The following is a 14641-nucleotide window of genomic DNA, read 5'->3' as shown; positions in this document are numbered from 1 at the left end:
CACTTTTCTTTATTTATATTAATTGATTATATACTATATATCCTGCCAGTAGTAATACTGTATACAGTATAACCTCCATTCAGGGGACACCATCAACACCCAACAATGTGTCCCCTATAGGGTATCCCCTGAACAGAGGTAGCCAATGTTACAGTTATCTAAATTCACAGACAATATGAAAGTTTACATTTAGCTACCTGAAGTTGGAACAGGTTGTGGTACTACTTTCGTTTTTAATAATTGTACTGGTTTTAAACCTGGGGTCACGTCCCTTTAGACTTTATAAATTAATACTGTACTAAAATCAGCTGACGAATTTGACCTAAATTATGCATAAATAATTAATTTCTTGTGAATCATTTAGTAAGAAAAAAAAAAAAAACCACCAAGTTGAACAAGGTCATAGTTATATTCTAAATATGGTGAATACAGGTATCTAGAAAAGTCTACAGTACTGTAGATGTTGGTGAAATTTAAAAAATAAATTAATAGGTAAGGAAAAAACATGGGTGCTGTGTTGATATTAGGTTGGGTGGAAAGCCAATGCTAATACTGTATATGCCAATAATAAGCTATGCTTCAGACAAGCTAGGTAGAAGACATTAAAATTGGGGATGTTTACATCCGTCAAAATTATATTCCTGTGATATAATTAGAAGCTTCTAAAAAATGGAAAGAGCTTTGTTTGTCGTTTAAATCAATTAAACCCCTGTTTGATATAATGTCATTTAGATGTTGAATAATGATCATAATATAACGTTTCTTGTGATAAATGAAGATATCAATAAAAAAACAAAAAATCACCAAAAATGAACATTTAGGATATTAAAGTTTACTGTATGTTACAATAAAACAAGCACAAAATAAGCACAACAAAGAAATTCATTTCAATTTTATTTGACAAACATAATAATATTGAATCAACATTATTTAGATTTAAAGGTTGATCATTACACATAAATCATGCATGTTGTTTAAATACTCTTACACAAAACAAAACAAAAAACCTAGACTAGCTAGGGGGTTGAGTATGTTGGCCAAGTCATTATCAATCAAACACAGTATCTATAGAGCAATACATGATTTCCATCCTCTAATTTTTGTCTTAATAAACTAAGTCTAAATTACTAGAACTAGCCTAGCTAGGCCTTATAAATACAATTTAAAACTAAAAAAGTACACAAAAGAGGAATTAAACCGAAATAATAATTGGATAGGCTAGTTAACTGTTATATAAATAGACATATGCACTTAATAATTATTAGTATGTAAGCAATTTTAGCATTTCAGAGTTGTTTTAAAAGATTTTAGGCTAGGCCTAATCAAGCATCAGATTGGGGTCAAATCCTAGCGGAGATTAAATGGTTTTAGTCGCCTACCTTTCGTTCTACATCAAGGGCAGCAACACTGGGTAGCTTTGGAGCTACGAAAGTCATGATATATCCGTGCTTATGTAGCCACCACAGTCCACTTGTAGTGAAAAAACTGCATACTGCAATTTTTGATACCTTTTTACGCGATTCAGAAGCATGAAAGCGATTAAAAGCTAGGCCACAATATTTCAAAACATTCCGAAATCTTTGAGCTGCCATTTTGATGTTGATAATAATAGAAAAGGTCATTGCACATGTGCTTTATGAAATCGTTTCGCGCACATTTTTAAAATTTTGCCCTTTTTTTTTACACAAAATCAATATTAATCTACAATAATATTGTGGGACAGATTAAAACATGTTTTTTAGGTTCAATCATCTTTATTAGATTATTTGGTACAACTTTCATAAGGAAAAAAAGAAACTGCCATTGAATTGCGCACAAGCTGTAGGCCTTCAGCATGGAGTAAATTCTTTACTCCATGCATTCAGGCATCAATTTATGAACGCGCACGTATCTTAACTAATAATCAAGAGATCCGTGTGTGTTTTTTCTCCTTTAAAAAAAATATAATTAAGACAACATTAACAACCGGATCACCGATGGTTGCATAATCTTTCGCTTTTTTTGTTAAATCACACAGTTCACTCAGGTGTTTGTATACGGCAGATGTTTAGAGAAAAACATATGATTTAACCAGGTGTTTGTCTATTATATTCGGATACTAAATCTTGTTGGAAAAACAATTTCAATTTAATGAACTAGAATAATGGTCATCGTTCCGTACGAAACTTTCTCAACATCCGGGTCGTTTAAGTAGGATGCACTCAATGGAAGAGTTTTTGTAAAAATAACTGCACTAATGCATTAGTATACATATTTATTATTGTACTAAAGCTCTGTCTACACTAGTTTGACAAAAAAAGTGTATACAAATATGGTAGTGATATGCCCAAATATGGTAGTGATATGACACTACATGTTCATATATGGGCACATCACATTTTTTTGTCACATAAATTTGATAGTGTATACAGAGCTTTGGAGTTGATATTATCCGATTATTATGTGGAACTATCGTACGAAAAAAAAAACCGCACACCGTACCTGGCGTGGCGTTACTTTAAAATACCGGAATACAAAACAATTGATTATTGCGCTTTTGTTTTATGACTAAAGCACTGGTCATCTTTTGTGCTCTACTCTCCATTCTTTATTGTAAAGACAAATATACGCTACGTTAGACAAATATTATTAACTAAACGCATCTTTAGACAAATGATCCAATATTTGCACTCAACCAATCGATAGAACAATGACAAGTCTGTTCAAGCATCAGCACAATATGCATTTCACAATATATTGCGTAATTATTGGTCAGATTTATTTTTAGAATTGGAATCACCTTTATCGATCGAAATGCTCATCCGATATAATAAAATGCACCTTTACTATCATAATATCAGACCACCCTTCCAACGACGTACTGAACAACGCTAACAATTCATTGGCGCACCATATGCAAAAATTAAGCATATTCTTCAGTCAGAGAATGTACTGTAGGCCTATATTAAATAGTAAGTTAACATGAGTTTATTATTCAAAGGGTGTTGGCTATATCTTTCTCTATTGAAATAATCCGAAATTAATTTTGTTGTTTAATAATTAACGAAAGCGAGAAATTGTGGCAGAACATGATGGCCTACGTCCATATAGATATGGCATCTAGAGAGACAGAGTAAATTTGAATGAATCAGAGCTGTGTAAAGATGGTAATAAGCTCTCAATTAATGTACCCTGGGGATCAGGGTCTGCACCCTTAAAATCAGAATACGGGTACACATTGTGACCATTGAAACCGGTTACGTAAGCGCTTTATGACGTCATCGTACAGCACTATGATGCATTATACGTAGAAGTATATTCGAGTCCGAGAAATGTATTCGCAAGCCGGGTTCTCAATCCAATATAAAGTACTGTTGAGATCCATAGATTTGTGTGTCAGAATGTGGAGTTAGTTAGTTAAATTCAGTTAGATTTTTGTATAAAATAATTTAACTAAAATTTGAAATATAATCTTGAATTACTTCTCTTGTTGATTTTACAGAATTCTGATTACTTTAAACACATGTAAAAACACATGTAAAGAAACTGTGAACTCTGTGGTTCAACTGAAGTACGTACTGTAAAGAAGTTAGCTTTAACGTAATACACGTTCAGGGCCGCACAGCTTAAGCCCCGCCTACTTACGAATGTGATTGGTTGAGAATAGTGAGCATACAAAAAGAAGCTAATCTTCTTGAATTCAGCAATTGTCAGGGACAACCGTAGGCCTACTGAGTGAATAAGCTCTCTTCGTCCGAATAGCCTACATTCACTAATACAGTAACAGGGAATTATCACTTTTAAGGAAAACCTTATGAAGGAAGAAAACTCGACAGTACAAAGATTGAAACATAGCTGTTGTTTTATCAAAGTCTGTCCATTGCATGGATTTTGCTAGAAATAGTTGTAAAATATTGAATTTGCAACAAGCAAAAGAAGACACATATTAAGAAATCAACGTGCAGTTGGACTACTGGAAGATATACTTTAAAATGGAATTTGTTATTGCATTATCGCGGTTTTTTCTCTACATTACTTTGCTTGTAAATTTTCTGCAACATGCAGATTGTGTTCCTTTTGATACGACAGATATTGTAACAACAGAAGCTTTAAACAGAAGGACGATAGAAAGTGAATTAACAACGACATCCACCAGCACGGTGACGACTACGACAGAGTCATTGAAATTACAAAGCTCTGAAGCACAAAACACAGAAATTGAAACAAATAAAGAAACAACAACAAAAGTAAACGCTGTTACAGAGGATAATAATACGAACGAAAACAAACGTGTTGTTTCTCCAACAAGTAAGCCTATTGATTTATTGGGGACCCAACCCAAAATGGCAATCAGGCATCCAAGTTCGGCCAGGGCAGCTGAAGCCCAAAAAGGCAACAAGAGAGGAGTAAGAAATGCTCATCACAAACTTAAACAAATTTACTCAAAATGGCAGCTTCTGCTTGCTATTGATAAGGATGGTAAAGTTTATGGAACAGATGCCGGGAACGATGTTAATAGTAAGTATATTTTACAGTTTGCAATTTGTTTTTTACGGGTAACTGTTTGACCCAACCTTGCCGGTAAGTTGATTTGCGACCGGTAAAATATTTTGGTTACTCTATCGACCTTCGGTAAGTGGTCTATGTTTATATACATGTGACTGTAAATCATAAATAAGGCACAAAATATATAGGTTACCATTGATATACACATTTTATACCTATACCTGATTTGTGTTGTTTGTATAACCACATTGGAGCTTTCGTCTTCTTTTAAAGTGTTCAATCAAACCCAGAGTTTAAGAAAATTGGCAGAACTCTATCTTGAATAATATAGTATATAGTAAACCGTAAGCAACGTGTAATAACAAAATACAAGAGATCTGTAAGTTCCTTAGTCACATTCACACATCTTTGCTGTTCATTGCTGTTCTAATTGGCCTCTATTATGCCGTTTCAAAAGTGTTAAGTGGTTAGAACTTAAATTAAAGGTTTCTTCGATCGAAAACTTTTCATACGAACTCAAAAAACACGCGAGACCTCCACTTTTCGCACCACAGTTTAGTTAATTAAAATACTGTAGTATATTATACAGTATAGGATAAATAATATTGATAATGACGACAATTGAATTATTCGTTCGGCATTTTAATATTACAAAATTAGTACTACTATTTTCTAGACTTAATAATATTACGGGTTTCTTCAAAGTCATGCATTTATATTCTGAATATTGTGCATGGACATTCAGTTCTCTGTCTGTTACCGGTACATCATCAGAAAGACCGGTTTCTTCACACATATAAATGTTATTCATTTGTGGAAAGGAACTTGTTTCTGAAATTGTCTAATCGGCAAATCTCGACAAGATGAATTAAATTGATATAATGACTCAGGTCTATCTGGATGCACTTTTTACACATATAAGTGTAAAATCATAGATTTCCTCTGGCTTAACGGCCAACTATTCTTTCGGTATTATAGCATAGGTACAACAACAGTTTATACAACAAGGTACGATAAACTCGAGCAAAGGTGCGACCTTGTCAAAGAAATATACTATATTTCCATGATAGTCAGCCGGTCGATCCCTTGGGAATAAGCTAAACGCTGCAGAAAACAGCAGCGTGTATGATCCGGCTTATGTGCAAAATAAAACCATTTTAAGAAGTAAAATGGACGTTAACATGTTTCAAGCATTTGTGTCAGTGTACTGCAGGCTACCTTTGTTTTGCTAATGCTACCATAATAATACATTTATTTTAATGAAAAGTGTTTTGATAGGTACATATGTGTTGTCTGCTTAACGTTTTAAGGTATGGCTATTAAGTGTCCTAACCCGATCATCTTATAATTGCCCTTAAATAATTAATTACACCGTTTATGATCTTTACCGACTAGAGTGGCTACCGACTTTTACGTCTAAATCTTTCCAATGATTATCCAGCCTTCATTATCGTTTAGTTAATTGGAACGATCAGGATAACAATGGCATAATAGGGCAAGCGATTAGGTCCAGGTCTTCAAAAACCACATTCACATTTAAAAGGCTTCAACTTTGCGCGCAATAATAATAAGCGTAGGCTAAGTTTTAACTTACAAAACTACAAAATCGAGCATTATTACTTTTTTTTAAACGGTATTTAATATGTTAGATGTTGCCAAAACAAGTTTCAGAGGAATGCACCCTGCACCTGTCATAAATGTGTGTAACATGCAATCATGCACCGGTAAATATGATAGCTGAGCTCGACACAAATGTTTTTTGCTTGAAATACGTTGAAATATCATAAAGCGGCTTTATATGCACGTACAAACCGGTCACTACCATGTGCGCGTGTATTTTTTTGCACGCGCGCGTTAACTTCATGGTGTGGCTGAATATATAATGATTGCATTTTATTGTAGTTTCGTTGAAAACCTTGCATACTAACTCCAATAATCAGGAAACCAACAATGGAAAAACAATGGCACAAGTACCTGGATAGACGAATATAAAGACAATACGCTACCCTTGCGTAACTTCACTTCTACCTCATAAAACGGTTATCTTGACACGCAGTTGGCAATAGATAGGAACTCGTTGTGTTAGAATTAAAGGCTTAATTGGACAGAGGAGTGAACGATATTGTGGTATTTCTTTCTCAGGCAAAAATAATAACAATAGCAAGCACAGCAGGTCTGTTTTTAAAGTGCACATAATACTGGAACCTAAACTGTACCCCAAGGAGAACATCTGAACTTGGGATAAATGTACTGGATAATGTTTTTTTTAATCAGTGACGTAATAATAAGAGAAAGATTTAAATGACAATGTACTTTACAGAAGATATATTGTCCGCCTGGAATTGTTTTTAATATGCCATTTTAATGTCATAAAATACTTATTCAGTTTGACCTCAAAATTAGATTTAAAAAATGAAAAACTTTCTTCTTTTGTCAGACAATCGGTTTTGTTTAAATTTAACCTTTTATTTTGTCTTTTTATTAGTGAAATCATTAGGCCTATGCTATTTTTTGTTGGTTTTTTTCCACGGAAGTAAAAAAACTTTATTAGAATTGCAAAATGGCATATTTAAAGTCTATATTATTAATGTTTCATGTTTTTGGGGGACACACGAAAAACATACTATTAATACTACAGATCGACGCAATATTTAGTAACAAAATTGACATATAAAGTACCGTACTTATCAAAAAGCATTTCTCAAAGTCATTAAAATAGAAAGGAAATAGATTATGACTATCTTCAATAACTTCAGATATGTCAATGAAGAAAGAAATCTGTGAATCACAACTCCTCAACTAAAGTTACTTAATAAGGTAGATTTTCCAGGCTCATCAAGACCGGTGTGCGACAAGGTGCGAAAAACAAAGTCTGCCGATGTATTGCACTATTCAAATCAGCAAATGGAACTGTTCCGTTCGGCTCTGGTGTTGTTGTTCATGCCTGTATAGTTATATTTCCACTTTACCTCAATGATAATCTTAATGTATACCGCAATTTAATTAACATTTTATTGTTGTAACCATTTGTATCGAAGTTTGATGAACTTCGAGACGTATCCTTAAATAGAAAGTTATCGACTTCATTAACGACGCATGCTTAGCTTTCATTAATTAGTATTTGTGTAAAGTCGTGTGATTGTACACACATTTTGTACCGGGAATGAGTGATCGAAGTGTCTCTAGTCATTCAAAAAGCACCACGGTAGACTAATGCCGGTAACGATAAGATTACGAAACGAAAGAGTATTTTATTGAATTTTAACGGTGGGGCTTTCACAGCTGCGTCAGAAAGAACCGCCATACGCCTGGCTTTGTCAATTTGTATGGCATGATTGGCTCGGACATATAACGGATTTAGGTCGATGTATGGGTCAGTCGAAAGAACCACGATAGTTTCCATCTTTTCGCTTTACCTGTTTATTTATGTTTTCACAGAGGGCCGACAAATGCATCGGTTTTACCTGCCAAAATCTCCAGAGGTCCTGCACGATAATCGATTAAGTCCAAATAATTAACATCGGAAGTGCTCTATCCTTCTCAGACATAAATGACATATGCCAATCTTATTTTTGTTGAATTAGCATTGTGATGGTGTGAACGTGCACGTGTGCTGTACGGGTGCGCAGCGTAATCTTACCCGCGAATAATAATATGATACTATAAATATTCGACGGACCTGAATAATGAAACAAGTATTTTCAAACACGATGTTTAGCTGCGCTCCGCACAAAACACTTTATAGTATATTTTCATCAGCAAGGAACAAACTAGGCCTACTACTATAGATTTGGTATTAACTATAATCGCGTGGACCCTGGATATACTTATTATTCGATCAAACACATATCAAGATTTATTTAGTTAGGCATGACCTTTAAAAACTTGTTTGGTTTAATATACATGTACGGACATGAAACCTAACGAAGCAAGCTATCCATCTCTGCTGTAAATTGGTTTTTAGACAAGTTCGACGTCATACAGGGCTATCCAAATCCGACAAGGACTGATCATCATTTTAACGTTTAATAATAATATATATTCTCTTAACGCCACCTAAACATATAAGTATTTGTAGTCCGTTGTCAACACAAACAAACTGCTTCCACGGGTCGTTTTAGTCGATTCCATTTTGACACAGGAGTTTAGTGTCGGGACAGTTAAAAGAACTTCCCTATAAACATAGTTGAATAGCATACAGCTATTAGCCGTACTTAAGTTTCACGGTGTAATAATGTCACGGAATTATATACATATATTATGATACACACATGCGTCATGGAACAGATCTTTGCTGGGTCATTTCCCCACATAAACTCTTTTTATATGGACAATTACTTTTGATCATAGTGGAACATTTCCACATCCGGACGAATCGAATTATTTCAATCATCGATTTAAATTTGATTAATAAATTTGTTTCAAAAGACATTCTGTTTGAAACGGCAATTGACACGTAACACCTAAACTAGTTCGACATCAAATTCCGCACAACGACTGCAGTTTACATTCATTTTGCAGTAAAGTTTCTTCCCATTTCTCATAGATGAATGAGATGGCAATTCTATACAAAATATTAATATGCGCATGGGTATAAAGTTCTAAAATACACCGTTCCGTTCTTCCCCGAAAGCTCTGTAGCGTGCGATTTCAACTTTAATCGTAGGCCAATCTTCAGACTGCTCAATCTATCTAACCTAATCTGTCAAAAAATACCTTTTGGGATTAACAATACAGAAATAACATTTTCTATCTAATGCTCAAACTTTACTTTTCAACCCTTCTTTGGATCTGAACGCAATGAGAATCGAATCCCTCCGACTTTCTAGGTTATTTTGTACCTTGACCAACGGCTTAACGTCATAACCTAAATATCTGGTATTGTCAATGATATTTGACAAATGTTTATAAATGTAATGGCGATCAAATCCCTTTGCTATTTTCATTAGGTTTATTTTAACCCAACGGCTTAAAGTATCATCTAGAGGACTTAGTAATAGTATAGTATACAACTTGTGATATATCAATATAAATCATATCTTATATAACAAAATCTTTCCACACGGAAACACGGTGTATTCTCTAGTCTAGCACATGTGTTATTTCCAACCTAGACCAATGCCCAGACCAACGGCTTAACGTGTCAACAAGAGCACAATTTAATCAAATGCAATATTCTAGGCAAATACACTATGGTAATTAACTGGTTATTCTAAACCTCATCATTTTACGTTTCGCTGCATGTCACTATCGCAAACTGTACATAAATAATTTGTTTGGTATTCCTCCAGCAGACACGCTATCAGGCATGCAATGTATATATACCAGGTATTTTAATTCTTTTAGATTTCCTATAATGATTCAAGTTTCCGTTTTCGTTTCTCTGTAAATTGTTTACGAACAATCTTCATACGATATCATTTAGATTAAAATTGACAATTTGAATTCACTGACACATCATAGTACATTATGACGGAGGCCCGTATTCTTGTTAATATTTCAAAGTACGGTTGTACCTGTAGGCTCGAAATCTAGGGTAGCATAATTATTATTTTAAAAACTAGAGCTCGCCCGCTATGAAATAAGCATTTCGCATTCGAATTTACGGTAGACCTACATTACATTAACCAGTAAGGCCTACGGAATATCTACGGATTCCCATTCGTCACGTTTCGTAATATGCGGCTATGGAGTGTTCGCGTACCGTATTTTTCGATCAAATTCAAGTCTCTGGTGTTTTTCTATTTATAAAGCTTTCTGGGTAGCACCAGGATCCGCATTTTATACTCCATGCAGCGTTTGTCAATTTATATCAAGTAATTTCTAACAACACGTGTGTTGGGACATGAAACCCAGCGGTGAAGTGGTACGCTTTTGATACAGGCGAGACAGTCCCTAACACTTCGGTATGCGAGGTTCTAAATGCCCCGTTGGTATTAAGAATCTCTTGCCCGCCTCTCTATCCCACCCGTCAATAATGCAGATCAGGAAAAATACGCACCGCCAAATTAAACGCATTTACGTTGTGTACAGCTAGTATTGGCATCATGTACAGTACACCTGATAAAGCGCGATGTTCAATTTGTTCCACTGGTCAACGAAAACTATTTGTACTGCATTTAATTTATTATATCGCAGTGTTTTCGTCAGTAAACTTTTTAAAATTAATGACATGATCATATCTTTACAAATGAAAATACCGTACCGATACAAACGCGAATATACATAGATAATTTATTCTAGGTCTATTTATCATCAGAAGACGGTTTGGTCGAAACGGTATGATGTTTCTCAGAACTACACGGTTTTTATTACACCGTACTTCGTTACGATACAAATAAATAAATTGGGGTTTTTTTTGTCTTTTAGCAATTATTGAAATTTCACCAGGCCCATCGATGAGAAGTCTTGTTAAACTCAAGGGACATATTTCATCGTTGTACCTGTGTATCAATTCGACCGGACATCTGTACGGCTCGGTAAGTTTTCATTGAAATTATAGTACTGTAATTATAACAAAAATAATGATTTAAAATGATATAATAGTGGTTCCATATAATTGAAACTTTCTCCTGACGTGAAAGGAATATTTGAACTTTATTATTGGAAAAATGATGCATTAATAATTTACGCCGCGTAATTTTCTTTTTTTAATCTCTCATTTTATTTCCGGGTATATTCATTATACAATACGGAGTTTCGAAAAAGGCTAAAAAACACCCGAGGCCTCCATCGTTGGAGGGCCACTTGGGGTTCCTAAGCCAGGGGCATCGGGCCTCTGCGTTACGCCACTGATTATTGCTTGGTGGTTTTGTGTTTTTACTTTTACAAACTAAAACATCATTATTTTCAATTGCAGATAATACCCACAGGAGAATGTTTTTTCCAGCAGCACTATAGAAACGACGGCTGGACGTCATTTTCATCGTGTGCTTACCCTTCTTCCTCGCCAAAAAGTAATCTTTGTCGGGGAATAACTAAACGCAAAGGTTGGATGATAGCATTGAATAAGGACGGTAGCCCCAGAAATGCTAAAGTCGAAAATCCGAAAAAACGGAGTACGAGATTCTTAACAATGGACGTTAAAAAGAAGAAATCGAAATCACGGTGAGATTAGGACTAGCGTTTAGAAAACACCCTAAACATTCCTGTTCACGAACAAAACATACGTGACGTTCCATAAGTGAATTTTTTAGACTCGTGGTGACGCGTCGTTTGCGTCTGCGGACGCTTAGACGACGCGTTAATGTCGTCGCAGAGTGTTCTGCCAGAGTCTTTCGCTTAGAAAAATGAAGTAAAGAAGTTGGTACAATTCAAACAGTGCCTTTTGCTGGAAGCGTTTCTTTCTCAAGAACTTAGAGCGACTATATTCTATCATCAGACAGCTCGAGGAGAAAGGCTACATAGTAGCAATGTTGAATAATATAAGTGGTTAACAGAAAAACACTATAATACTTTTCTTGTCAGCATTATAGTGACGTTATAAGTGTTCAGATTGTTGAATTCACTAAAGGACGATGATATAAAAGAACACAATGAGCCAGCCAGTAAGTAGAATAGTCACAACGAATCATAAATGCAATTGTGTGTGCTATCAATTAATATTAAATTATATAAATTAGTTCATGGAAACTGCGAAAAGTGTCCACGAAAAAAATATGGCCGTGATACTTAAGTAACAACACCTATGTTGTGTTACGAATTACCAAAGAGTGTGGTATACAAAGTAATGTGGTAGGCGATTTGAAAGGTCCATACCTTCAGTTACTGTTTAAAAAAAAAGTATATTTATTCAATTTTGGGTTGCTTATTGCGGATTTCATTACTGCAGCTGGCTGCTTCGGCAACAAATACACAATAACATGATGGGGTTCAACTCTCGCCAGTATTTATCTATCTATATATCTGTCTACACTATCAAACTAGTGTGATGTGCCCAAATATGGTAGTGATATGCTTAAATATGGTAGTGATATGACATCATCATGTCCATATATGGGCACACCACATTTTTTGTCACATAATGTTTGATAGTGTAGACAGAGCTTATGAAAACATGTCAGTGATAGACATTGGACAGTCTTAGTTATTTACCCGTGTAAGTTGGTTTCATTGGTCAATTATCGCTAACGTTGGTGGTGGGCGTGTCGCCAACTTTCCCGGGTAAACAACGAAGCTAAACGGGTTCATTTTGATTCACGAAGGCATAAAGGTCATGTCACTCCCTTGGTCACTAACGAACGGTCGCTACATCTGCAGAACGGTACCGTATTTTCAAGATCCTTGGTGGCCTAAACAACATTTGTGGGATTTATTATAAAACACCTTTTACAGTACACATTAATTTAGACTACCTTTTAGTGCCAATGCTTTTCAGTCTGTACACTCAATTATTTATAGGCAACTAATTACTGCGAAAATTAAAGTAATCTGCTTGAATATGCATTTGGACAATGTTTCTCTAAGAGAAATTAGTAATTCATCTGTATATTCCTCATCGCATCATCTAAATATTTATTTTAAATTCAAACTGCTTTTGACACAAAAACGTTCTAATATTGACTGTACTTTAAATTTACACCAAAAAAGAAACCCCCCAGTAAAATTGTGATGGAAGTTTCAGTGAATCCATAGAGGACACAGTAGCAGCCTATATAATGCGCGCGCCAAAAAGCGGATGAAAATGGCACAGCTGTTGTGCGCCGCGTTGAATTAGTGTCTGTCCGTGATGTCACCGATGATCTAATCAGGTCACATTTTGCTCAATTTAGACTATTCCAATGATTATCCTGTCTAAATGGCTCTGAAATATCGTGAGTTCCTTCTTTCATGATTATTTCATAACTATTTTCTGGAGGATCTTTGTTATATATCATGAAATGAAATAGTTTGGTATAAAGATCAAAATACTGTATCTGTTACTTTAGAATATTAAGTATTTAGATTGTACAAAATTGATTGTGTTTATATAAAGCCTCTAGTAGTATATATAATTAACGTTGTTAAAATGTCAAAGGTCAAAACAGCTTTACGCAATACAGTATTCTATATTAAGGGAATCTATAAAAGTTGTATTCATAAATACTTAGTGAAACACACGGAAGGTGCTGCGTACAAATGGTGATACGTCACAGTACGCGGGTCAAATGTTGTGTCTTTTAGTGATGATGTCACTGGTATAATCAATACGTATTCGCACAATGCAAAGCAATAATGCGCGTATTTGTTCCATTTTGTTAAGACTCAGTAAGTAACCTACTTTAGATATCCAATTTTAAAACTATCAATTCTATATTAGAGAAATTCCTTTTATTATGATGACATCGAACGGGACATCGAAGTACTAAGTTATTAACAACAGCTTTAATGAACTTGTTCCAAAACATGTTTTGCTACTTTGAGTGACTGATAACTACTGTAGCCAATTACATCGCAATGCACGCAATGTTTTAAATCTTACTCGTAGATTTAATAAGTTACCAAGGCTAACTGTTCTATAGACGGGTAATTAATCCCAACAAGGAAACATTTCCAAGTGTTTTTATTTGATAAAATGCTACAGCAACTATAACTGAAGTAGGCCTAGACATAAAATAGGCCTAATGTTTGTATTTGATAATTGCACTTTCTTATTAACAGGGCGCGTCTGCCTTTTCGTCACGAATTGACACAACATTTGATTCGCTATTAATTTGAAAACGTGGAACAGACACGAGCTTTCGTACGCGTGCGTCAGTTTTACATCATTTCGTCAGTAGTCAACCCGATTGTTAGTCCATATTAAGTTTAAAATGAGCGCTTAACTACAAATAATCTTAATATAAAAAGCGCATAAAAAGTTCAATATGTGCCATGTTATAATAATAATTATATATATTATTATTATGATATTTTATCTATATTCCCGTTACCATGTGTTTTAAAGCAATTCGCCTTGAAAAGTTTGAATATTGTAACAATTGTAAAATGTGTATAGAATAGTCTTTGTCCGCAGCAGAGGCGTATTTATAATGAGTAAATATTTATGCGATATATTTTTATTATGAGATATTTTTGTACGTAAGTTAATTTATTACATAATATAGTGGAAGAAAAGATAGTTTGTGAGAAGTGAATTTACCATCAAGAGATGGTAGATTATATGTTGTCTGGATAT

At 34.7% G+C, this 14641-nt stretch overlaps 2 protein-coding genes across 2 annotated transcripts in view; one reads left to right on the top strand and one right to left on the bottom strand.

The window, feature by feature from the left end:
* The window catches only part of LOC144841879 (phosphorylase b kinase regulatory subunit alpha, liver isoform-like), a 104817-nt gene that overhangs the window by 59653 nt on the left and 30523 nt on the right, over nt 1–14641 (bottom strand). The gene's annotated exons all lie outside the window — the stretch shown is intronic.
* LOC144842460 (uncharacterized) lies at nt 3451–12515 on the top strand. The gene is made up of 3 exons (XM_078698905.1): nt 3451–4497; nt 10855–10964; nt 11345–12515. Exons 1-3 carry the CDS (start codon nt 3972–3974, stop codon nt 11594–11596), a joined length of 888 nt encoding a protein of 295 aa, XP_078555031.1. The 5' UTR covers nt 3451–3971; the 3' UTR covers nt 11597–12515.

The sequence above is a fragment of the Antedon bifida genome, chromosome 5 (assembly GCF_963402885.1).
Source record: "Antedon bifida chromosome 5, ecAntBifi1.1, whole genome shotgun sequence".
Classification (NCBI taxonomy): domain Eukaryota; kingdom Metazoa; phylum Echinodermata; class Crinoidea; order Comatulida; family Antedonidae; genus Antedon; species Antedon bifida.
The sequence above is the reverse complement of the archived record's forward strand: the minus strand, read 5'-3'. Positions and strand labels throughout refer to the sequence as shown.